This window comes from Oncorhynchus masou, chromosome 29 (assembly GCF_036934945.1).
Source record: "Oncorhynchus masou masou isolate Uvic2021 chromosome 29, UVic_Omas_1.1, whole genome shotgun sequence".
NCBI classification, from domain to species: Eukaryota; Metazoa; Chordata; class Actinopteri; order Salmoniformes; family Salmonidae; genus Oncorhynchus; species Oncorhynchus masou.
Window position 1 is genome coordinate 68,359,935 of NC_088240.1, and position 25,607 is coordinate 68,385,541.

Below are 25,607 nucleotides of genomic sequence, written 5' to 3' on the forward strand. Positions count from 1 at the left end.
ATGTATTATTTTAATAGCATTCAGATGCAGGGCGAAATGTTTTCTGAACTAATACAAATCAGGCTGCTGTACTGTAATTCCATCAGCACCAATTTATTGAAGCAAAATGGTAATATGCAAATACCAGAAGAGATGTACAGCTACAAGCCAAAACTCTGAAATCATTTAGATTTAAAGAAATAATATTGCACACAGAGGGGGAAAATTAATCACACAGAAAAATGTCTCCTTTACGATTGTTCTGGTGTGTTACCTGGGGGCAGGAATTGTAAATGGGAAATCAACATTGTACCTTCTGATAAGGCTAACAAATGGATACAAGCATTTTCTTCAGACCTCCCATGCTGCTGCTGGAGTGAAAGTCACAGAGGAACTTTTATTCTTTCTCTCTCTCAGAGGGTTGGTTCAGTCGGTACCTGTCATTTATTACTAAGTCAGGTTGCTTTCAGGTGCATAACATCCACAATGCACTTCTTCAATGCCTAGTTTAGATGGAGTAGTTATGTGTTTAATTGGCAAAGAACATTCAGTTTTGTCTAATTTTGTCTTATACAGTATGTTTAAACAGTATATATCAAATAACTCTGTGTGTGTGTGTGTGTGTGTGTGTGTGTGTGTGTGTGTGTGTGTGTGTGTGTGTGTGTGTGTGTGTGTGTGTGTGTGTGTGTGTGTGTGTGTGTGTGTGTGTGTGTGTGTGTGTGTGTCCAGGCCCCCTAGAGGATGGCGCCCTGGGGGAAGAGGAGGAGTGTGTGTCGGAGGAGAACGAGCTCATGGCCAAAGATGGGTTCTCCACAGAGGAGAACTTCTCAGCAGAGTTTGAGTCAGAGAACATGAGCTGTGAGGACATGGAGTATTACTGCAACAAAGGTGACCTGCATTCTCATAGTTCTCTTAATAATATCCACATGGCAGTCATAGACACTACAATAAATGGGTTCCACATTTCAATAATTGTAGTATTTACAGGATATATACTGTACTATTAAGATGGTAGTTAGAGCAGTAGTGGTTGAGAACCATGCAGTGGTCGCCTGTAGACCAAAATGGTTTGACTCCCCATTCACGTGACTGGTAAGATTTTCCAACTCTTTGAACGGCATGGTACACAGAACCAAACCTGGACACAGTCAGGGCAGTCTGACAGGACATTTAACAATGTGGGAATGATGCTGTATCTCTGTGTTCTGGGTTGAATCTTTTATTTATGATTCACAGAATGTACCTTAGAGCAGCGGATTGATTTAGATGTCACCCACAACACTGCTTCTCTCTCTCTATCTCTCTCTCTCTCTCTCCCTTCTCTCTCTTCCTTCTCTCTCTCCCTTCTCTCTCTCTCTCCCTTCTCTCTCTCCCTTCTCTCTCTCTCTCCCTTCTCTCTCTCCCTTCTCTCTCTCTCTCTCTCTCTCTCTCCCTTCTCTCTATCTCTCTCTCTCCCTTCTCTCTCCCTTCTCTCCCTTCTCTCTCTCCTTTCTCACTCTCTCACTCTCTCTTTCTCTCTCTCTCTCTCTCTCTTGTCTCTCTCTCTCTCTCCTTTCTCTCTCTCTCTCTCTCTCTCTCTCTCCCTTGTCTCTCTCTCTCTCATCTCTCTCTCGCTTCTCTCTCTTTCTCCCTTCTCTCTCTCTCTCCCTTCTCTCTCTCTCTCCCTTCTCTCTCTCTCCCTTCTCTCTCCCTTCTCTCTCTCGCTCTCCATTGTCTCTCTCTCTCCTCTCTCTCTCTCCCTTCTCTCTCTCTCTCTCTCCCTTGTCTCTCTCCCTCTCGCCTCTCTCTCTTTCTTCCTTCTCTGTCTCTCTCTCTCCCCTTTCTCTCTCCATTCTCTCTCTCTCCCTTCTCTCTCCCTTCTCTCTCCCTTCTCTCTCCCATGTCACTCTCTCCCTCCATGAATATCTGTCTCTGTCTCTCCCTCAATGTATATCTGTCTCTGTCTCTCTCCCTCAATGTATATCTGTCTCTGTCTCTCCCTCTATGTATATCTGTCTCTGTCTCTCCCTCTATGTATATCTGTCTCTCCCTCTATCCCTTGATATGTATCTATCCCTCTATGTATATCTGTCTCTGTCTCTCTCCCTTGATATATATCTGTCTCTGTCTCTATGTATATCTGTCTCTGTCTCTATGTATATCTGTCTCTGTCTCTGCCTCTATGTATATCTGTCTCTGTCTCTATGTATATCTGTCTCTGTCTCTGTCTCTATGTATAGCTGTCTATGTCTCTCTCCCTCCATGAATATCTGTCACTGTCTCTCCCTCAATGTATATCTGTCTATGTCTGTCCCTCTATGTACATCTGCCTCTGTCTCTCTCCCTCTATGTACATCTGTCTCTGTCTCTCCCTTTATGATTTTCTGTCTCTGTCTCTGTCTCTATGTATATCTGTCTCTGTCTCTCTCCCTCTATCTATATCTGTCTCTGTCTCTATGTATATCTGTCTCTCCCTCTATGTATATCTGTCTCTGTCTCTCTCCCTTGACATATATCTGTCTCTGTCTCTATGTATATCTGACTCTGTCTCTATGTATATCTGTCTCTGTCTCTCTCCCTCTATGTATATCTGTCTCTGTCTCTATGTATATCTGTCTCTGTCTCTATGTATAGCTGTCTCTGTCTCTATGTATATCTGTCTCTGTCTCTGCCCCTCTATGTATATCTGTCTCTGTCTCTATGTATATCTGTCTCTGTCTCTATGTATATCTGACTATGTCTCTGTATATCTGTCTCTGTCTCTATGTATAGCTGTCTCTGTCTCTGCCCCTCTATGTATCTCTGTCTCTCTCCCTCTATGTATATCTGTCTCTCTCCCTCTATGTATATCTGCCTCTGTCTCTCCCTCTATGTATATCTGTCTCTGTCTCTCCCTCTATGTGTCTCTGTCTCTCTCCCTCTATGTATATCTGTCTCTGTCTCTCTCCCTCTATGTATCTCTGTCTCTGTCTCTCCCTCTATGTATATCTGTCTCTGTCTCTCCCTCTATGTATCTCTGTCTCTGTCTCTCTCCCTCTATGTATCTCTGTCTCTGTCTCTCCCTCTATGTATATCTGTCTCTGTCTCTCCCTCTATGTATCTCTGTCTCTGTCTCTCCCTCTATGTATCTCTGTCTCTGTCTCTCCCTCTATGTATCTCTGTCTCTGTCTCTCCCTCTATGTATATCTGCCTCTGTCTCTCCCTCTATGTATATCTGTCTCTGTCTCTCCCTCTATGTGTCTCTGTCTCTCCCTCTATGTATATCTGTCTCTGTCTCTCCCTCTATGTATCTCTGTCTCTGTCTCTCTCCCTCTATGTATCTCTGTCTCTGTCTCTCCCTCTATGTATATCTGTCTCTGTCTCTCCCTCTATGTATATCTGTCTCTGTCTCTCCCTCTATGTATCTCTGTCTCTGTCTCTCTCCCTCTATGTATCTCTGTCTCTGTCTCTCCCTCTATGTATCTCTGTCTCTGTCTCTCCCTCTATGTATATCTGTCTCTGTCTCTCCCTCTATGTATATCTGTCTCTGTCTCTCCCTCTATGTATCTCTGTCTCTGTCTCTCCCTCTATGTATATCTGTCTCTGTCTCTCCCTCTATGTATCTCTGTCTCTGTCTCTCTTCCTTGATATATATCTGTCTCTCCCTCTATGAATATCTGTCTCTGTCTCTCTCCCTCTATCTATATCTGTCTCTGTCTCTATGTATATCTGTCTCTGTCTCTCTCCCTTGACATATATCTGTCTCTGTCTCTATGTATATCTGACTCTGTCTCTATGTATATCTGTCTCTGTCTCTCTCCCTCTATGTATATCTGTCTCTGTCTCTCCCTCTATGAATATCTGTCTCTGTCTCTCCCTCTATCTATATCTGTCTCTGTCTCTATGTATATATTTCTCTGTCTCTGTCCCTCTATGTATATATTTCTCTGTCTCTATGTATATCTGTCTCTGTCTCTCTCCCTTGACATATATCTGTCTCTGTCTCTATGTATATCTGACTCTGTCTCTATGTATATCTGTCTCTGTCTCTCTCCCTCTCTGTATATCTGTCTCTGTCTCTATGTATATCTGTCTCTGTCTCTATGTATAGCTGTCTCTGTCTCTATGTATATCTGTCTCTGTCTCTGCCCCTCTATGTATATCTGTCTCTGTCTCTATGTATATCTGTCTCTGTCTCTATGTATATCTGACTATGTCTCTGTATATCTGTCTCTGTCTCTATGTATAGCTGTCTCTGTCTCTATGTACATCTGTCTCTGTCTCTATGTATATATGTCTCTGTCTCTATGTATATCTGTCTCTGTCTCTCTCCCTCTATGTATATCTGTCTCTGTCTCTCCCTCTATGTATATCTGCCTCTGTCTCTCCCTCTATGTATATCTGTCTCTGTCTCTCCCTCTATGTATCTCTGTCTCTGTCTCTCTCCCTCTATGTATATCTGTCTCTGTCTCTCTCCCTCTATGTACATCTGTCTCTGTCTCTCTCCCTCTATGTATATCTGTCTCTCCCTCTATGTATCTCTGTCTCTCTCCCTCTATGTATATCTGTCTCTGTCTCTGTCTCTCTCCCTCTCTGTATATCTGTCTCAGTCTCTATGTATATCTGTCTCTATCCCTCTATGCATATCTGTCTCTGTCTCTCTCCCTTGATATATATCTGTCTCTGTCTCTATGTATATCTGTCTCTGTCTCTGTCTCTATGTATATCTGTCTCTGTCTCTATGTATATCTGTCTCTGTCTCTATGTATATCTGTCTCTATGTATATCTGTCTCTATGTATATCTGTCTCTATCTATATCTGTCTCTCCCTCTATGTATATCTGTCTCTGTCTCTATGTATATCTGTCTCTGTCTCTATGTATATCTGTCTCTATGTATATCTTTCTCTGTCTCTGTCCCTCTCTGTATATCTGTCTCTGTCTCTATGTATATCTGTCTCTGTCTCTCTCCCTCTATGTATATCTGTCTCTGTCTCTCCCTCTATGAATATCTGTCTCTGTCTCTCCCTCTATCTATATCTGTCTCTGTCTCTATGTATATATTTCTCTGTCTCTGTCCCTCTATGTATATATTTCTCTGTCTCTATGTATATCTGTCTCTGTCTCTCTCCCTTGACATATATCTGTCTCTGTCTCTATGTATATCTGACTCTGTCTCTATGTATATCTGTCTCTGTCTCTCTCCCTCTCTGTATATCTGTCTCTGTCTCTATGTATATCTGTCTCTGTCTCTATGTATAGCTGTCTCTGTCTCTATGTATATCTGTCTCTGTCTCTGCCCCTCTATGTATATCTGTCTCTGTCTCTATGTATATCTGTCTCTGTCTCTATGTATATCTGACTATGTCTCTGTATATCTGTCTCTGTCTCTATGTATAGCTGTCTCTGTCTCTATGTACATCTGTCTCTGTCTCTATGTATATATGTCTCTGTCTCTATGTATATCTGTCTCTGTCTCTCTCCCTCTATGTACATCTGTCTCTGTCTCTCTCCCTCTATGTATATCTGTCTCTCCCTCTATGTATCTCTGTCTCTCTCCCTCTATGTATATCTGTCTCTGTCTCTGTCTCTCTCCCTCTCTGTATATCTGTCTCTGTCTCAGTCTCTATGTATATCTGTCTCTATCCCTCTATGCATATCTGTCTCTGTCTCTCTCCCTTGATATATATCTGTCTCTGTCTCTATGTATATCTGTCTCTGTCTCTGTCTCTATGTATATCTGTCTCTGTCTCTATGTATATCTGTCTCTGTCTCTATGTATATCTGTCTCTATGTATATCTGTCTCTATGTATATCTGTCTCTATCTATATCTGTCTCTCCCTCTATGTATATCTGTCTCTGTCTCTATGTATATCTGTCTCTGTCTCTATGTATATCTGTCTCTATGTATATCTTTCTCTGTCTCTGTCCCTCTCTGTATATCTGTCTCTGTCTCTATGTATATCTGTCTCTGTCTCTGTCTCTATGTATATCTGTCTCTATCCCTCTATGTATATCTGTCTCTGTCTCTCTCCCTTGATATATATCTGTCTCTGTCTCTATGTATATCTGTCTCTGTCTCTATGTATATCTGTCTCTGTCTCTGTCTCTATGTATATCTGTCTCTGTCTCTATGTATATCTGTCTCTGTCTCTGTCTCTAAGTATAGCTGTCTCTATCCCTCTATGTATATCTGTCTCTGTCTCTCTCCCTTGATATATATCTGTCTCTGTCTCTATGTATATCTGTCTCTGTCTCTATGTATATCTGTCTCCGTCTCTGTCTCTATGTATATCTGTCTCTGTCTCTATGTATAGCTGTCTCTGTCTCTATGTATAGCTGTCTCTGTCTCTATGTATATCTGTATCTATGTATATCTGTCTCTGTCTCTGTCCCTCAATGTATATCTGTCTCTGTCTCTATGTATATCTGTCTCTGTCTCTGTCCCTCTATGTATATCTGTCTCTGTCTCTATGTATATCTGTCTCTATGTATATCTGTCTCTGTCTCTCTCCCTCAATGTATATCTGTCTCTGTCTCTGTCTCTGTCTCTCTTCCGCTATGTTTATCTGTCTCTGTCTCTATGTATATCTGTCTCTATGTATATCTGTCTCTGTCTCTCTGCCTCTATGTACCTCTGTCTCTGTCTCTGTCTCTCTCCCTCTATGTACATCTGTCTCACTCTCCCTCTATGTATCTCTGTCTCTTTCTATGTCTCTCTCCCTCTATGTATATCTGCCTCTGTCTCTCCCTCTATGTATCTGTCTCTCCCTCTCCCTCTATGTATATCTGTCTCTGTCTCTCTCCCTCTACGTATATCTGTCTCTGTCTCTCTCCCTCTCTGTATATCTGTCTCTCCCTCTCTGTATATCTGTCTCTGTCTCTCTCCCGCTATGTATATCTGTCTCTGTCTCTCCCTCTGTATATCTGTCTCTGTCTCTCCCTCTGTATATCTGTTTCTGTCTCTCTCCTATTTATATCTGTCTCTGTCTCTCTCCCTCTATGTGTATCTGTCTCTGTCTCTGTCCCTCAATGTATATCTGTATCTGTCTCTCTCCATCTATGTATATCTGTCTCTGTCTCTCTCCCACTATCTATATCTGTCTCTGTCTCTCCCTCTGTATATCTGTTTCTGTCTCTCTCCTTCTATGTATATCTGTCTCTGTCTCTGTCCCTCTCCCTCTCTGTATATCTGTCTCTATGTATATCTGTATCTATCCCTCTATGTATATCTGTCTCTGTCTCTCTCCCTTGATATATATCTGTCTCTGTCTCTATGTATATCTGACTTTGTCTATGTATATCTGACTATGTCTCTGTATATCTGTCTCTGTCTCTATGTATAGCTGTCTCTGTCTCTATGTATATCTGTCTCTGTCTCTGCCCCTCTATGTATATCTGTCTCTGTCTCTGTCTCTATGTATATCTGACTATGTCTATGTATATCTGACTATGTCTCTGTATATCTGTCTCTGTCTCTATGTATATATGTCTCTGTCTCTATGTATATATGTCTCTGTCTATGTATATCTGTCTCTGTCTCTCTCCCTCTATGTATATCTGTCTATGTCTCTCTCCCTCTATGTATATCTGTCTCTCTCCCTCTATGTATATCTGTCTATGTCTCTCTCCCTCTATGTATATCTGTCTCTCTCCCTCTATGTATATCTGTCTATGTCTCTCTCCCTCTATATATATCTGTCTCTCCCTCTCCCTCTATGTATATCTGTCACTGTCTCTCTGTATATCTGTCTCTGTCTCTCTCCCGCTATGTATATCTGTCTCTGTCTCTCTCCCTCTCTGTATATCTGTCTCTCCCTCTCTGTATATCTGTCTCTGTCTCTCTCCCGCTATGTATATCTGTCTCTGTCTCTCCCTCTGTATATCTGTCTCTGTCTCTCCCTCTGTATATCTGTTTCTGTCTCTCTCCTTCTATTTATATCTGTCTCTGTCTCTGTCCCTCTCCCTCTCTGTATATCTGTCTCTGTCTCTATGTATATCTGTATCTATCCCTCTATGTATATCTGTCTCTGTCTCTCTCCCTTGATGTATATATGTCTCTGTCTCTATGTATATCTGACTATGTCTATGTATATCTGACTATGTCTCTGTATATCTGTCTCTGTCTCTATGTATAGCTGTCTCTGTCTCTATGTATAACTGTCTCTGTCTCTATGTATATCTGTCTCTGTCTCTCTCCCTCTCTCTATATCTGTCTCTGTCTCTATGTATGTCTGTCTCTGTCTCTATGTATAGCTGTCTCTGTCTCTCTGTATATCTGTATATCTGTCTCTGTCTCTATGTATATCTGTCTCTGTCTCTATGTATATCTGTCTCTGTCTCTGTCTCTATGTATATCTGTCTCTGTCTCTATGTATATCTGTCTCTGTCTCTGTCTCTAAGTATAGCTGTCTCTGTCTCTATGTATAGCTGTCTCTGTCTCTATGTATATCTGTATCTATGTATATCTGTCTCTGTCTCTGTCCCTCAATGTATATCTGTCTCTGTCTCTGTCCCTCTATGTATATCTGTCTCTGTCTCTATGTATATCTGTCTCTATGTATATCTGTCTCTTTCTCTCTCCCTCAATGTATATCTGTCTCTGTCTCTGTCTCTCTTCTGCTATGTATATCTGTCTCTGTCTCTCTGCCTCTATGTACCTCTGTCTCTGTCTCTGTCTCTGTCTCTGTCTCTCTCCCTCTATGTATATCTGCCTCTGTCTCTCCCTCTATGTATCTGTCTCTCCCTCTATGTATATCTGTCTCTGTCTCTCTCCCTCTACGTATATCTGTCTCTGTCTCTCTCCCTCTCTGTATATCTGTCTCTCCCTCTCTGTATATCTGTCTCTGTCTCTCTCCCGCTATGTATATCTGTCTCTGTCTCTCCCTCTGTATATCTGTCTCTGTCTCTCCCTCTGTATATCTGTTTCTGTCTCTCCCTCTATGTATATCTGTCTCTGTCTCTGTCCCTCAATGTATATCTGTATCTGTCTCTCTCCATCTATGTATATCTGTCTCTGTCTCTCTCCCACTATCTATATCTGTCTCTGTCTCTCCCTCTGTATATCTGTATCTATCCCTCTATGTATATCTGTCTCTGTCTCTCTCCCTTGATATATATCTGTCTCTGTCTCTATGTATATCTGACTACGTCTATGTATATCTGACCATGTCTCTGTATATCTGTCTCTGTCTCTATGTATAGCTGTCTCTGTCTCTATGTATAACTGTCTCTGTCTCTATGTATATCTGTCTCTGTCTCTGCCCCTCTATGTATATATGTCTCTGTCTCTATGTATATATGTCTCTGTCTATGTATATCTGTCTCTGTCTCTCTCCCTCTATGTATATCTGTGTATGTCTCTCTCCCTCTATGTATATCTGCCTCTGTCTCTGTCTCTATGTATATCTGTCTCTGTCTCTCCCTCTATGTATCTCTGTCTCTCTCCCTTGATATATATCTGTCTCTGTCTCTCTCTCTATGTATATCTGTCTCTGTCTCTCCCTCTATGTATATCTGTCTCTGTCTCTCCCTCTATGTATCTCTGTCTCTGTCTCTCTCCCTTGATATATATCTGTCTCTCCCTCTATGTATATCTGTCTCTGTCTCTTTCCCTCTATGTATATCTGTCTCTGTCTCTCCCTCTATGAATATCTGTCTCTGTCTCTCCCTCTATGTATATCTGTCTCTGTCTCTCTCCCTCTATGTATATCTGTCTCTGTCTCTATGTATATCTGTCTCTCCCTCTATCTATATCTGTCTCTGTCTCTATGTATATCTGTCTCTGTCTCTCCCTCTATGTATCTCTGTCTCTCCCTCTATGTATATCTGTCTCTGTCTCTCTCCCTTGACATATATCTGTCTCTGTCTCTATGTATATCTGACTCTGTCTCTATGTATATCTGTCTCTGTCTCTCTCCCTCTCTGTATATCTGTCTCTGTCTCTATGTATAGCTGTCTCTGTCTCTATGTATATCTGTATCTATGTATATCTGTCTCTGTCTCTGCCCCTCTATGTATATCTGTCTCTGTTTCTATGTATATCTGTCTCTGTTTCTATGTATATCTGTCTCTGTCTCTATGTATATCTGACTATGTCTCTGTATATCTGTCTCTGTCTCTATGTATATCTGACTCTGTCTCTATGTATATCTGTCTCTGTCTCTCTCCCTCTCTGTATATCTGTCTCTGTCTCTATGTATAGCTGTCTCTGTCTCTATGTATATCTGTATCTATGTATATCTGTCTCTGTCTCTGCCCCTCTATGTATATCTGTCTCTGTTTCTATGTATATCTGTCTCTGTTTCTATGTATATCTGTCTCTGTCTCTATGTATATATGTCTCTGTCTCTATGTATATCTGTCTCTGTCTCTCTCCCTCTATGTATATCTGTCTCTCTCCCTCTATGTATATCTGCCTCTGTCTCTCCCTCTATGTATATCTGTCTCTGTCTCTCCCTCTATGTATATCTGTCTCTGTCTCTCACTCTATGTATCTCTGTCTCTGTCTCTCTCCCTCTATGTATATCTGTCTCTGTCTCTCTCCCTCTATGTATATCTGCCTCTGTCTCTCCCTCTATGTATATCTGTCTCTGTCTCTCCCTCTATGTATCTCTGTCTCTGTCTCTCTCCCTCTATGTATATCTGTCTCTGTCTCTCTCCCTCTATGTATATCTGTCTCTGTCTCTATGTATATCTGTCTCTGTCTCTCCCTCTATGTATCTCTGTCTCTGTCTCTATCCCTCTATGTATATCTGTCTCTGTCTCTCTCCCTCTATGTATATCTGTCTCTGTCTCTCTCCCTCTATGTATATCTGTCTCTGTCTCTCCCTCTATGTAACTCTGTCTCTGTCTCTCTCCCTTGATATATATCTGTCTCTCCCTCTATGTATATCTGTCTCTGTCTCTCCCTCTATGTATATCTGTCTCTGTCTCTCCCTCTATGTATATCTGTCTCTGTCTCTCCCTCTATGTATATCTGTCTCTGTCTCTCCCTCTATGTATATCTGTCTCTGTCTCTATGTATATCTGTCTCCCTCTCTCCCTCTATCTATATCTGTCTCTCCCTCTATGTATATCTGTCTCTGTCTCTCTCCCTTGACATATATCTGTCTCTGTCTCTATGTATATCTGACTCTGTCTCTATGTATATCTGTCTCTGTCTCTCTCCCTCTCTGTATATCTGTCTCTGTCTCTATGTATAGCTGTCTCTGTCTCTATGTATATCTGTATCTATGTATATCTGTCTCTGTCTCTGCCCCTCTATGTATATCTGTCTCTGTTTCTATGTATATCTGTCTCTGTTTCTATGTATATCTGTCTCTGTCTCTATGTATATCTGACTATGTCTCTGTATATCTGTCTCTGTCTCTATGTATATCTGTCTCTGCCCCTCTATGTATATCTGTCTCTGTCTCTATGTATATATGTCTCTGTCTCTATGTATATCTGTCTCTGTCTCTCTCCCTCTATGTATATCTGTCTCTCTCCCTCTATGTATATCTGCCTCTGTCTCTCCCTCTATGTATATCTGTCTCTGTCTCTCCCTCTATGTATATCTGTCTCTGTCTCTCCCTCTATGTATATCTGTCTCTGTCTCTCCCTCTATGTATATCTGTCTCTGTCTCTCCCTCTATGTATATCTGTCTCTGTCTCTCCCTCTATGTGTCTCTGTCTCTGTCTCTCTCCCTCTATGTATCTCTGTCTCTGTCTCTCTCCCTCTATGTATATCTGTCTCTGTCTCTCCCTCTATGTATCTCTGTCTCTGTCTCTCTCCCTCTATGTATATCTGTCTCTGTCTCTATGTATATCTGTCTCTGTCTCTCCCTCTATGTATCTCTGTCTCTGTCTCTATCCCTCTATGTATATCTGTCTCTGTCTCTCTCCCTCTATGTATATCTGTCTCTGTCTCTCTCCCTCTATGTATATCTGTCTCTGTCTCTCTCCCTCTATGTATATCTGTCTCTGTCTCTCCCTCTATGTATATCTGTCTCTGTCTCTCTCCCTCTATGTATATCTGTCTCTGTCTCTCCCTCTATGTATATCTGTCTCTGTCTCTCTCCCTCTATGTATATCTGTCTCTGTCTCTCTCCCTCTATGTATATCTGTCTCTGTCTCTCTCCCTCTATGTATATCTGTCTCTGTCTCTCTCCCTCTATGTATATCTGTCTCTGTCTCTCTCCCTCTATGTATATCTGTCTCTGTCTCTCTCCCTCTATGTATATCTGTCTCTGTCTCTCTCCCTCTATGTATATCTGTCTCTGTCTCTCCCTCTATGTATATCTGTCTCTGTCTCTCTCCCTCTCTGTATATCTGTCTCTGTCTCTATGTATAGCTGTCTCTATGTATATCTGTATCTATGTATATCTGTCTCTGTCTCTGCCCCTCTATGTATATCTGTCTCTGTTTCTATGTATATCTGTCTCTGTTTCTATGTATATCTGTCTCTGTCTCTATGTATATCTGACTATGTCTCTGTATATCTGTCTCTGTCTCTATGTATATCTGTCTCTGCCCCTCTATGTATATCTGTCTCTGTCTCTATGTATATATGTCTCTGTCTCTATGTATATCTGTCTCTGTCTCTCTCCCTCTATGTATATCTGTCTCTCTCCCTCTATGTATATCTGCCTCTGTCTCTCCCTCTATGTATATCTGTCTCTGTCTCTCTCCCTCTATGTATATCTGTTTCTGTCACTCCCTCTATGTATATCTGTCCTCTGTCTCTCCCTCTATGTATATCTGTCTCTGTCTCTCTCCCTCTATGTATCTCTGTCTCTGTCTCTCTCCCTTGATATATATCTGTCTCTCCCTCTATGTATATCTGTCTCTGTCTCTCCCTCTATGTATATCTGTCTCTGTCTCTCCCTCTATGTATATCTGTCTCTGTCTCTCCCTCTATGTATATCTGTCTCTGTCTCTATGTATATCTGTCTCCCTCTCTCCCTCTATCTATATCTGTCTCTCCCTCTATGTATATCTGTCTCTGTCTCTCCCTCTATGTATATCTGTCTCTGTCTCCCCCTCTATGTATATCTGTCTCTGTCTCTATGTATATCTGTCTCTCCCTCTCTCCCTCTATCTATATCTGTCTCTCTCCCTCTATGTATATCTGTCTCTGTCTCTCCCTCTATGTATATCTGTCTCTGTCTCTCTCCCTCTATGTATATCTGTCTCTGTCTCTCTCCCTCTATGTATATCTGCCTCTGTCTCTCCCTCTATGTATATCTGTCTCTGTCTCTCCCTCTATGTATCTCTGTCTCTGTCTCTCTCCCTTGATATATATCTGTCTCTCCCTCTATGTATATCTGTCTCTGTCTCTTTCCTCTATGTATATCTGTCTCTGTCTCTCCCTCTATGTATATCTGTCTCTGTCTCTCTCCCTCTATGTATATCTGTCTCTGTCTCTATGTATATCTGTCTCCCTCTCTCCCTCTATCTATATCTGTCTCTCCCTCTATGTATATCTGTCTCTGTCTCTCTCCCTTGACATATATCTGACTCTGTCTCTATGTATATCTGTCTCTGTCTCTATGTATAGCTGTCTCTGTCTCTATGTATATCTGTATCTATGTATATCTGTCTCTGTCTCTGCCCCTCTATGTATATCTGTCTCTGTTTCTATGTATATCTGTCTCTGTTTCTATGTATATCTGTCTCTGTCTCTATGTATATCTGACTATGTCTCTGTATATCTGTCTCTGTCTCTATGTATATATGTCTCTGTCTCTATGTATATCTGTCTCTGTCTCTCTCCCTCTATGTATATCTGTCTCTCTCCCTCTATGTATATCTGCCTCTGTCTCTCCCTCTATGTATATCTGTCTCTGTCTCTCCCTCTATGTATATCTGTCTCTGTCTCTCCCTCTATGTATCTCTGTTTCTGTCTCTCTCCCTCTATGTATATCTGTCTCTGTCTCTATGTATATCTGTCTCTGTCTATCCCTCTATGTATATCTGTCTCTGTCTCTCCCTCTATGTATATCTGTCTCTGTCTCTCCCTCTATGTATCTCTGTCTCTGTCTCTCTCCCTCTATGTATATCTGTCTCTGTCTCTCTCCCTCTATGTATATCTGTCTCTGTCTCTATGTATATCTGTCTCTGTCTCTCCCTCTATGTATATCTGTCTCTGTCTTTCCCTCTATGTATCTCTGTCTCTGTCTCTCTCCCTCTATGTATCTCTGTCTCTGTCTCTCTCCCTCTATGTATATCTGTCTCTGTCTTTCCCTCTATGTATATCTGTCTCTCTCCCTCTATGTATATCTGCCTCTGTCTCTCCCTCTATGTATATCTGTCTCTGTCTCTCCCTCTATGTATCTCTATCTCTGTCTCTCTCCCTCTATGTATATCTGTCTCTGTCTCTCTCCCTCTATGTATATCTGTCTCTGTCTCTCTCCCTCTATGTATATCTGTCTCTGTCTCTCCCTCTATGTATATCTGTCTCTGTCTCTCTCCCTCTATGTATCTCTGTCTCTGTCTCTCTCCCTCTATGTATATCTGTCTCTGTCTCTCTCCCTCTATGTATATCTGTCTCTGTCTCTCTCCCTCTATGTATCTCTGTCTCTGTCTCTCTCCCTCTATGTATCTCTGTCTCTGTCTCTATCCCTCTATGTATATCTGTCTCTGTCTCTATGTATATCTGTCTCTGTCTCTCCCTCTATGTATCTCTGTCTCTGTCTCTATCCCTCTATGTATATCTGTCTCTGTCTCTCTCCCTCTATGTATATCTGTCTCTGTCTCTCTCCCTCTATGTATATCTGTCTCTGTCTCTCCCTCTATGTAACTCTGTCTCTGTCTCTCTCCCTTGATATATATCTGTCTCTCCCTCTATGTATATCTGTCTCTGTCTCTTTCCCTCTATGTATATCTGTCTCTGTCTCTCCCTCTATGTATATCTGTCTCTGTCTCTCCCTCTATGTATATCTGTCTCTGTCTCTCTCCCTCTATGTATATCTGTCTCTGTCTCTATGTATATCTGTCTCCCTCTCTCCCTCTATCTATATCTGTCTCTCCCTCTATGTATATCTGTCTCTGTCTCTCTCCCTTGACATATATCTGTCTCTGTCTCTATGTATATCTGACTCTGTCTCTATGTATATCTGTCTCTGTCTCTCTCCCTCTCTGTATATCTGTCTCTGTCTCTATGTATAGCTGTCTCTGTCTCTATGTATATCTGTATCTATGTATATCTGTCTCTGTCTCTGCCCCTCTATGTATATCTGTCTCTGTTTCTATGTATATCTGTCTCTGTTTCTATGTATATCTGTCTCTGTCTCTATGTATATCTGACTATGTCTCTGTATATCTGTCTCTGTCTCTATGTATATCTGTCTCTGCCCCTCTATGTATATCTGTCTCTGTCTCTATGTATATATGTCTCTGTCTCTATGTATATCTGTCTCTGTCTCTCTCCCTCTATGTATATCTGTCTCTCTCCCTCTATGTATATCTGCCTCTGTCTGTCCCTCTATGTATATCTGTCTCTGTCTCTCCCTCTATGTATATCTGTCTCTGTCTCTCCCTCTATGTATATCTGTCTCTGTCTCTCCCTCTATGTATATCTGTCTCTGTCTCTCCCTCTATGTATATCTGTCTCTGTCTCTCCCTCTATGTGTCTCTGTCTCTGTCTCTCTCCCTCTATGTATCTCTGTCTCTGTCTCTCTCCCTCTATGTATATCTGTCTCTGTCTCTCCCTCTATGTATCTCTGTCTCTGTCTCTCTCCCTCTATGTATATCTGTCTCTGTCTCTATGTATATCTGTCTCTGTCTCTCCCTCTATGTATCTCTGTCTCTGTCTCTATCCCTCTATGTATATCTGTCTCTGTCTCTCTCCCTCTATGTATATCTGTCTCTGTCTCTCTCCCTCTATGTATATCTGTCTCTGTCTCTCTCCCTCTATGTATATCTGTCTCTGTCTCTCCCTCTATGTATATCTGTCTCTGTCTCTCTCTCCCTCTATGTATATCTGTCTCTGTCTCTCCCTCTATGTATATCTGTCTCTGTCTCTCTCCCTCTATGTATATCTGTCTCTGTCTCTCTCCCTCTATGTATATCTGTCTCTGTCTCTCTCCCTCTATGTATATCTGTCTCTGTCTCTCTCCCTCTATGTATATCTGTCTCTGTCTCTCTCCCTCTATGTATATCTGTCTCTGTCTCTCTCCCTCTATGTATATCTGTCTCTGTCTCTCTCCCTCTATGTATATCTGTCTCTGTCTCTCCCTCTATGTATATCTGTCTCTGTCTCTCTCCCTCTCTGTATATCTGTCTCTGTCTCTATGTATAGCTGTCTCTATGTATATCTGTATCTATGTATATCTGTCTCTGTCTCTGCCCCTCTATGTATATCTGTCTCTGTTTCTATGTATATCTGTCTCTGTTTCTATGTATATCTGTCTCTGTCTCTATGTATATCTGACTATGTCTCTGTATATCTGTCTCTGTCTCTATGTATATCTGTCTCTGCCCCTCTATGTATATCTGTCTCTGTCTCTATGTATATATGTCTCTGTCTCTATGTATATCTGTCTCTGTCTCTCTCCCTCTATGTATATCTGTCTCTCTCCCTCTATGTATATCTGCCTCTGTCTCTCCCTCTATGTATATCTGTCTCTGTCTCTCTCCCTCTATGTATATCTGTCTCTGTCTCTCTCCCTCTATGTATATCTGCCTCTGTCTCTCCCTCTATGTATATCTGTCTCTGTCTCTCCCTCTATGTATCTCTGTCTCTGTCTCTCTCCCTTGATATATATCTGTCTCTCCCTCTATGTATATCTGTCTCTGTCTCTTTCCCTCTATGTATATCTGTCTCTGTCTCTCCCTCTATGTATATCTGTCTCTGTCTCTCTCCCTCTATGTATATCTGTCTCTGTCTCTATGTATATCTGTCTCCCTCTCTCCCTCTATCTATATCTGTCTCTCCCTCTATGTATATCTGTCTCTGTCTCTATGTATATCTGTCTCTGCCCCTCTATGTATATCTGTCTCTGTCTCTATGTATATCTGTCTCTGTCTCTCTCCCTCTATGTATATCTGTCTCTCTCCCTCTATGTATATCTGCCTCTGTCTCTCCCTCTATGTATATCTGTCTCTGTCTCTCTCCCTCTATGTATATCTGTCTCTGTCTCTCTCCCTCTATGTATATCTGCCTCTGTCTCTCCCTCTATGTATATCTGTCTCTGTCTCTCCCTCTATGTATCTCTGTCTCTGTCTCTCTCCCTTGATATATATCTGTCTCTCCCTCTATGTATATCTGTCTCTGTCTCTTTCCCTCTATGTATATCTGTCTCTGTCTCTCCCTCTATGTATATCTGTCTCTGTCTCTCTCCCTCTATGTATATCTGTCTCTGTCTCTATGTATATCTGTCTCCCTCTCTCCCTCTATCTATATCTGTCTCTCCCTCTATGTATATCTGTCTCTGTCTCTCTCCCTTGACATATATCTGACTCTGTCTCTATGTATATCTGTCTCTGTCTCTCTCCCTCTCTGTATATCTGTCTCTGTCTCTATGTATAGCTGTCTCTGTCTCTATGTATATCTGTATCTATGTATATCTGTCTCTGTCTCTGCCCCTCTATGTATATCTGTCTCTGTTTCTATGTATATCTGTCTCTGTTTCTATGTATATCTGTCTCTGTCTCTATGTATATCTGACTATGTCTCTGTATATCTGTCTCTGTCTCTATGTATATATGTCTCTGTCTCTATGTATATCTGTCTCTGTCTCTCTCCCTCTATGTATATCTGTCTCTCTCCCTCTATGTATATCTGCCTCTGTCTCTCCCTCTATGTATATCTGTCTCTGTCTCTCCCTCTATGTATATCTGTCTCTGTCTCTCCCTCTATGTATCTCTGTTTCTGTCTCTCTCCCTCTATGTATATCTGTCTCTGTCTCTATGTATATCTGTCTCTGTCTATCCCTCTATGTATATCTGTCTCTGTCTCTCCCTCTATGTATATCTGTCTCTGTCTCTCCCTCTATGTATCTCTGTTTCTGTCTCTCTCCCTCTATGTATATCTGTCTCTGTCTCTCTCCCTCTATGTATATCTGTCTCTGTCTCTATGTATATCTGTCTCTGTCTCTCCCTCTATGTATATCTGTCTCTGTCTTTCCCTCTATGTATATCTGTCTCTGTCTTTCCCTCTATGTATATCTGTCTCTCTCCCTCTATGTATATCTGTCTCTGTCTCTCTCCCTCAATGTATATCTGTCTCTGTCTCTCTCCCTCTATGTATATCTGCCTCTGTCTCTCCCTCTATGTATATCTGTCTCTGTCTCTCCCTCTATGTATCTCTATCTCTGTCTCTCTCCCTCTATGTATATCTGTCTCTGTCTCTCTCCCTCTATGTATATCTGTCTCTGTCTCTCTCCCTCTATGTATATCTGTCTCTGTCTCTCCCTCTATGTATATCTGTCTCTGTCTCTCTCCCTCTATGTATCTCTGTCTCTGTCTCTCTCCCTCTATGTATATCTGTCTCTGTCTCTCTCCCTCTATGTATATCTGTCTCTGTCTCTCTCCCTCTATGTATCTCTGTCTCTGTCTCTCTCCCTCTATGTATCTCTGTCTCTGTCTCTATCCCTCTATGTATATCTGTCTCTGTCTCTATGTATATCTGTCTCTGTCTCTATGTATATATTTATCTGTCTCTGTTCCTCTGTGTATATCTGTCTCTGTCTCTATGTATATCTTTCTCTGTCTCTGTCCCTCTATGTATATCTATCTCTGTCTATGTATATCTGTCTCTGTCTCTATGTATATCTTTCTCTGTCTCTGTCCCTCTATGTATATCTGTCTCTATGTATATCTGTCTCTATGTATATCTGTCTCTGCCTCTCCCTCTATGTATATCTGTCTCTGTCTCTATGTATATCTGTCTCTGTCTCTCCCTCTATGTATATCTGTCTCTGTCTCTCTACCTCTATCTATATCTGTCTCTCTCCCTCTATGTATATCTGTCTCTGTCTCTCCCTCTATGTATCTCTGTCTCTGTCTCTATCCCTCTATGTATATCTGTCTCTGTCTCTCTCCCTCTATGTATCTCTGTCTCTGTCTCTCTCCCTCTATGTATATCTGTCTCTGTCTCTCTCCCTTGATATATATCTGTCTCTGTCTCTATGTATATCTGTCTCTGTCTCTGTCTCTATGTATATCTGTCTCTGTCTCTATGTATATATTTATCTGTCTCTGTCCCTCTGTGTATATCTGTCTCTGTCTCTATGTATATCTTTCTCTGTCTCTGTCCCTCTATGTATATCTATCTCTGTCTATGTATATCTGTCTCTGTCTCTATGTATATCTTTCTCTGTCTCTGTCCCTCTATGTATATCTGTCTCTATGTATATCTGTCTCTATGTATATCTGTCTCTGCCTCTCCCTCTATGTATATCTGTCTCTGTCTCTATGTATATCTGTCTCTGTCTCTCCCTCTATATATATCTGTCTCTGTCTCTCTACCTCTATCTATATCTGTCTCTGTCTCTATGTATATCTATCTCTGTCTCTCCCAATATGTTTATCTGTCTCTCTATCTATATCTGTCTCTGTCTTTTTGTAGACCTTTCTCTGTATCTGTCCCTCTATGTATATCTGTTTCTGTCGCTGTCTCTATGTATATCTGTCTCTGTCTCTATGTATATCTTTCTATGTCTCTGTCACTCTATGTATATCTGTCTCTGTCTCTCTCCCTTGATATATATCTGTCTCTGTCTCTATGTATATCTGTCTCTGTCTCTATGTATATCTGTCTCTGTCTCTATGTATATCTGTCTCTGTGTCTATGTATATATTTCTCTGTCTCTTTCCCTCTGTGTATATCTGTCTCTGTCTCTATGTATATCTTTCTCTGTCTCTGTCCCTCTATGTATGTCTGTCTCTGTCTCTATGTATATCTGTCTCTGTCTCTATGTATATCTGTCTCTGTCTCTCCCTCTATGTATATCTGTCTCTGTCTCTCTACCTCTATCTATATCTGTCTCTGTCTCTATGTATATCTATCTCTGTCTCTCCCTATATGTTTATCTGTCTCTGTCTCTCTACCTCTATCTATATCTGTCTCTGTCTTTTTGTAGACCTTTCTCTGTCTCTGTCCCTCTATGTATATCTGTCGCTGTCTCTATGTATATCTGTCTCTGTCTCTATGTATATCTTTCTATGTCTCTGTCCCTTTGTGTATATCTGTCTCTGTCTCTCTCCCTCTTTGTATATCTGTCTCTGTCTCTGTCTCTTTGTATATCTGTCTCTGTCTCTATGTATATATTTCTCTGTCTCTGTCCCTCTGTGCATATCTGTCTCTGTCCCTTTATGTATATCTGTCTCTGTCTCTATGTATATCACCTGCTGTGTCCTCAAACACGTTTGACATTAGTAGGCAGATTGCCTTAGTACCTTTGTCCAGAGAGTCTGAGGTTGACTCCTATTTTTGTGTATTTGAGCGTATAGCCGTAGCATTGAAATGGCCTGAAGACATATGGTGCCTATTTCTTCAGTGTACATTAACTGGTAAAGCCCAAGAGGTTGTCAGCGCTACCTCTGCAGGACAGTTTGAATCATGAAGTGGTCAAAGCTACTGTTCTTCGTGCATATGAGCTTGTGCCTGAGGCATACCGACAGAGATTTGGGTCTCATAGAAAGTCTTCTAGTAAGACTTATGTGGAATTTGCTAGAGACAAGGGAAATCTGTTTGATAAATGGCATGCTGCTAGTAAGGTAACTGATTTCAACTCTCTCCGGGAGTTAATCTTGTTGGAAGAGTTTAAAAATTGCTTACACGAACGCATTGTAGTTTACCTAAACGAACAGAAAGTATCCTCCCTGGCAGAAGCGTCTGTGTTGGCAGACGAGTTTGTGTTGACGCACAAGAGTGTGTTTTCGGCTCATACTGAGAGTAGATCCACAGAGTTGCCTACTTTTAGCCCTTGTCGGCCAGCAATAGTATATCAAGCACGCCAGAAGAATGAGCGTCCCTGTTTCTATTGTCATAAAGTGGGACATATGATTAATGATTGCTTCATGCTTAAACGAAAACAAGGGATGCCTCTTCGTGCCAAGCCACCAACAGGTGTTGGTCTAATTCGTACGGTTGTGAGGTCTACAACAAAACAGGTGCCTCAGGGTAACTGTAGTTTGAAAGTCTCAGTCCCCGACCGCAGTTATGAACCATTCATTTCCGAGGGGTTTGTGTCCCTAAGGAATGACGAAGCGTCTCAGCGTCCGGTTAAAATCCTTAGAGATACTGGTGCGGCGCAGTCGTTTATATTGTCTGATGTGTTGCCCTTATCTGACATATACATACTGTGGTTCCAGTGTGTTAGTGCAGGGTATTGAAATGGGTTTTGTCCCAGTGCCATTGCACTTTGTGAAAGTACACTGAGTTAATCAGTGGAATATTCAGAGTGGGGGTACGTCCTATGTTGCCAGTGAAAGGTGTGACCTTTATAATGGGTAACGATGTCGCCGGAGGAAAGGTAATACCCGTATTGGAAGTATTGGATAAAAGTGACCACTCTCTCTCCAATGTGCTGGCACAGAGTTATCCACATGTGTTCCCCACTTGTGCTGTCACTCGTACTCAGGCACGACAAGAGGGTGATGAGATAGATTTGTCGAACACTGTTCTGTTCAGAGGTTGATCAAGAGGATGGATTGTGTGATACCTCTGAGAAGCTGATCACCTCTGACAAACAGCCCAGGAAAGAATCAAAGAACGTTGAACTTATTGCTGATGCAATACAGTTACCAGTCACTCGTGAGCAGCTGATTGCTAACCAAAAGGTTGACAACAAGCTTGCTAAATGTTTTTCTAGTGTTGTCTCAGTGGAAGATGTGAAGAAGAAGAACGTGGCTTTCTTCATTGATGGTAATCTCGTCATGTGTAAATGGAAATCCCATGTTGACGTGGGTGGAGATTGGAATGCTGTTTATCAAATAGTGATTCCTACAGCCTTTCGACAAAATGTGTTATCCCTTGCTCATGATCACCAGTGGTCTGGTCATTTAGGAATCACAAAGACTTATGATCGGATCCTTCGACATTTCTTTTGGCCGGGTTTAAAACAAGATGTGGCTCAGTTCTGTCGGACATGCCACACGTCAGATAACAGGAAAACCAAATCAGGTTATTCCTCCCGCTCCTCTTTGTCCCATACCTGTCATAGGTGAACCATTCGAGCATGTGGTGGTTGATTGTGTCGGACCGTTACCGAAGACAAAATCGGGTAACCAGTTTTTGTTAACGATTATGTGTATGGCTACAAGATACCCCGAGGCCATTCCTCTGCGAAGGATTACAGCCCCGGTAGTGAGTAAAGCCTTCATAAAATTCTTCACGACATTCGGGTTACCTAAGGTGGTACAAAGCGATCAAGGTACCAAATTCCTATCCAAGCTCTTCAAGCAGCTCTTCCTTGTCAATTACTCACCGTGTGTCAAGCGCCTATCACCCAGAGTCTCAGGGTGCGCTTGAAAGATGGCATCAGACACTGAAGTCTATGCTACGTAAATATTGTTTGGAATCTGAGAAAGATTGGGATGAGGGAGTTCCTCTAGTTTTGTTTGCTGCTCGTGAAACTGTGCAGGAGTCCCTAGGTTTCAGCCCGGCTGAACTAGTGTTCGGTCACACAGTGAGAGGACCAATGAAAGTCCTTAAAGAACAGTTCTTGTCCCAAGAGTTGTGTACAGGAGACGAGAATGTGTTGGACTACGTTAGCCGCTTTCGTGAGCGCCTACACCAAGTTTGTGCTCTCGCAAAGGAAGCTCTGTCTTCCTCACAGAGGAGCATGAAAAGACACTATGATAAACAGGCTGTTTCTTGTCCACTTCAGCCAGGTGACCAAGTACTGGTGTTATTACCAGTTCCAGGATCTTCACTGTCAGCTCGTTTCTCTGGTCCTTATTTAATTGAAAATAAAATAAGTGAAACTGACTATGTGCTTCAAACTCCTGATAGACAACGCCCATCTCGTGTGTGTCACATTAACATGTTGAAAAATTACCACAACCGACCCATCACACAGTTAGAGAGTTCAAAAACAGAGGAAGGTAGTGCTGTCTCCTCTGCTACTACTGCGATGATAGTGGACTGTCATATTGATGATGTTGATGGATTGGAGTTGTGCAATACTCAGCAGCAGTGTGTTAGATTGACCAACTCAGAAATGCTGCTGTCTATCCAGTCAGGTCTGGTTCATTTAACGGATGAACAGGCCAATGATATTGTGAGGCTACTACACAGTTTTCCATGTCTCTTTAATGACGTTCCTACTCGCACAAACGTGTTGGAACATGACATTAATGTTGGAAATGCTACACCTATCAAGCAACACCCATATCGTATCAACGCTTCCAAGAGGAAGATAATGAGGGATGAGGTGAGATATTTGTTGGAGAATGACCTGGCTAAGCCAAGTTCCAGCCCTTGGAGTTCTCCTTGCATTCTGGTTCCTAAACCTGATGGTACGTCCAGGTTATGTGCGGATTATCGAAAGGTAAATTCTGTCACAATGCCAGATTCGTTCCCATTACCCAGACTGGACGACTGTATTGACACTATTGGTGCTGCTAAGTATGTAACTAAGTTGGACCTCTTAAAAGGTTACTGGCAGGTTCCGTTAACTTCACATGCTTCTGAGATTTCTGCCTTTGTGACCCCAGACACATTCCCACAGTACTCAGTCATGGCTTTTGGGATGCGAAATGCACCAGCCACTTTCCAACGACTGGTTAACTCCGTATTAGCTGGCGTTCCTAATTGTGGTGCATACCTTGATGACCTAGTGATTTATTCGTCTGAGTGGTCAGATCATGTTGACTCTCTAAGGGTAGTATGTGAACGGTTGGCAGCTGCTTCTCTAACCCTGAACTTGGCAAAGTGCGAGTTTGGGTAGGCTACTGTTACCTATCTTGGTAAAGAGGTTGGCCATGGACAGGTGCGCCCTGTTGATGCCAAGGTCTTGGCTATAACTGCATTCTCTGCACCTACCACCAGACGAGAGCTACAACGTTTTTTAGGGATGGTTGGCTACTACCCGTAGCTTCTGTAAAAATGTCTCTGCGGTAGTTGCTCCATTGACCGATTTGCTCAGTCCGGCTAAATCATTTGTGTGGTCCCCTGATTGTAAGAGAGCTTTTGAATCTGCGAAAGCACTCTTATGTAGTACCCCTGTACTTGCTGCTCCAGATTTTGAACGACCGTTCAAGCTTGAGGTAGATGCTAGTGCCAGAGGTGCTGGTGCTGTTCTACTGCAGCAGGACAAGAGTGGAGTGGATCATCCTGTTGGTTATTTTTCCCGTAAATGTAATAAATGTCAAACAAACTATGCAACAATAGAACAAGAAGCTCTTGCTTTGTTGTTGGCTCTGCAATACTTTGAAGTATATATTGGTCCCAGTGCCCTACCAGTGATTGTACAGTGCCTTGCGAAAGTATTCGGCCCCCTTGAACTTTGCGACCTTTTGCCACATTTCAGGCTTCAAACAAAAAGATATAAAACTGTATTTTTTGTGTGGAATCAACAACAAGTGGGACACAATCATGAAGTGGAACGACATTTATTGGATATTTCAAACTTTTTTAACAAATCAAAAACTGAAAAATTGGGCATGCAAAATGATTCAGCCCCCTTAAGTTAATACTTTGTAGCGCCACCTTTTGCTGCGATTACAGCTGTAAGTCACTTGGGGTATGTCTCTATCAGTTTTGCACGTCAAGAGACTGAATTCCTCCTTGCAAAACAGCTTGAGCTCAGTGAGGTTGGATGGAGAGCATGTGTGAACAGCAGTTTTCAGTTCTTTCCACAGATTCTCGATTGGATTCAGGTCTGGACTTTGACTTGGCCATTCTCACACCTGGATATGTTTATTTTTGAACCATTCCATTGTAGATTTTGCTTTATGTTTTGGATCATTGTCTTGTTGGAAGACAAATCTCCGTCCCAGTCTCAGGTCTTTTGCAGACTCCATCAGGTTTTCTTCCAGAATGGTCCTGTATTTGGCTCCATCCATCTTCCCATCAATTTTAACCATCTTCCCTGTCCCTGCTGAAGAAAAGCAGGCCCAAACCATGATGCTGCCACCACCATGTTTGACAGTGGGGATGGTGTGTTTTGGTTGATGAGCTGTGTTGCTTTTACGCCAAACATAAAGTTTTGCATTGTTGCCAAAAAGTCCAATTTTGGTTTCATCTGACCAGAGCACCTTCTTCCACATGTTTGGTGTGTCTCCCAGGTGGCTTGTGGCAAACTTTAAATGACACTTTTTATGAATATCTTTAAGAAATGGCTTTCTTCTTGCCACTCTTCCATAAAGGCCAGATTTGTGCAATATACGACTGATTGTTGTCCTATGGACAGAGTCTCCCACCTCAGCTGTAGATCTCTGCAGTTCATCCAGAGTGATCATGGGCCTCTTGGCTGCATCTCTGATCAGTCTTCTCCTTGTATGAGCTGAAAGTTTAGAGGGACGGCCAGGTCTTGGTAGATTTGCAGTGGTCTGATACTCCTTCCATTTCAATATTATCGCTTGCACAGTGCTCCTTGGGATGTTTAAAGCTTGGGAAATCTTTTTGTACCCAAATCCGGCTTTAAACTTCTTCACAACAGTATCTCGGACCTGCCTGGTGTGTTCCTTGTTCTTCATGATGCTCTCTGCGCTTTTAACGGACCTCTGAGACTATCACA

General features: G+C 41.9%; 1 protein-coding gene across 1 annotated transcript in view; it reads left to right on the plus strand.

The window, feature by feature from the left end:
- The window catches only part of LOC135520385 (zinc finger protein ZFPM2-like), a 239,964-nt gene that overhangs the window by 44,395 nt on the left and 169,962 nt on the right, over positions 1–25,607 (plus strand). Inside the window, exon 2 of the mRNA XM_064945902.1 lies at positions 709–867. Within this exon, the coding sequence (XP_064801974.1) occupies positions 709–867 (159 nt within the window). The remainder of the gene's footprint in view (positions 1–708; positions 868–25,607) is intronic.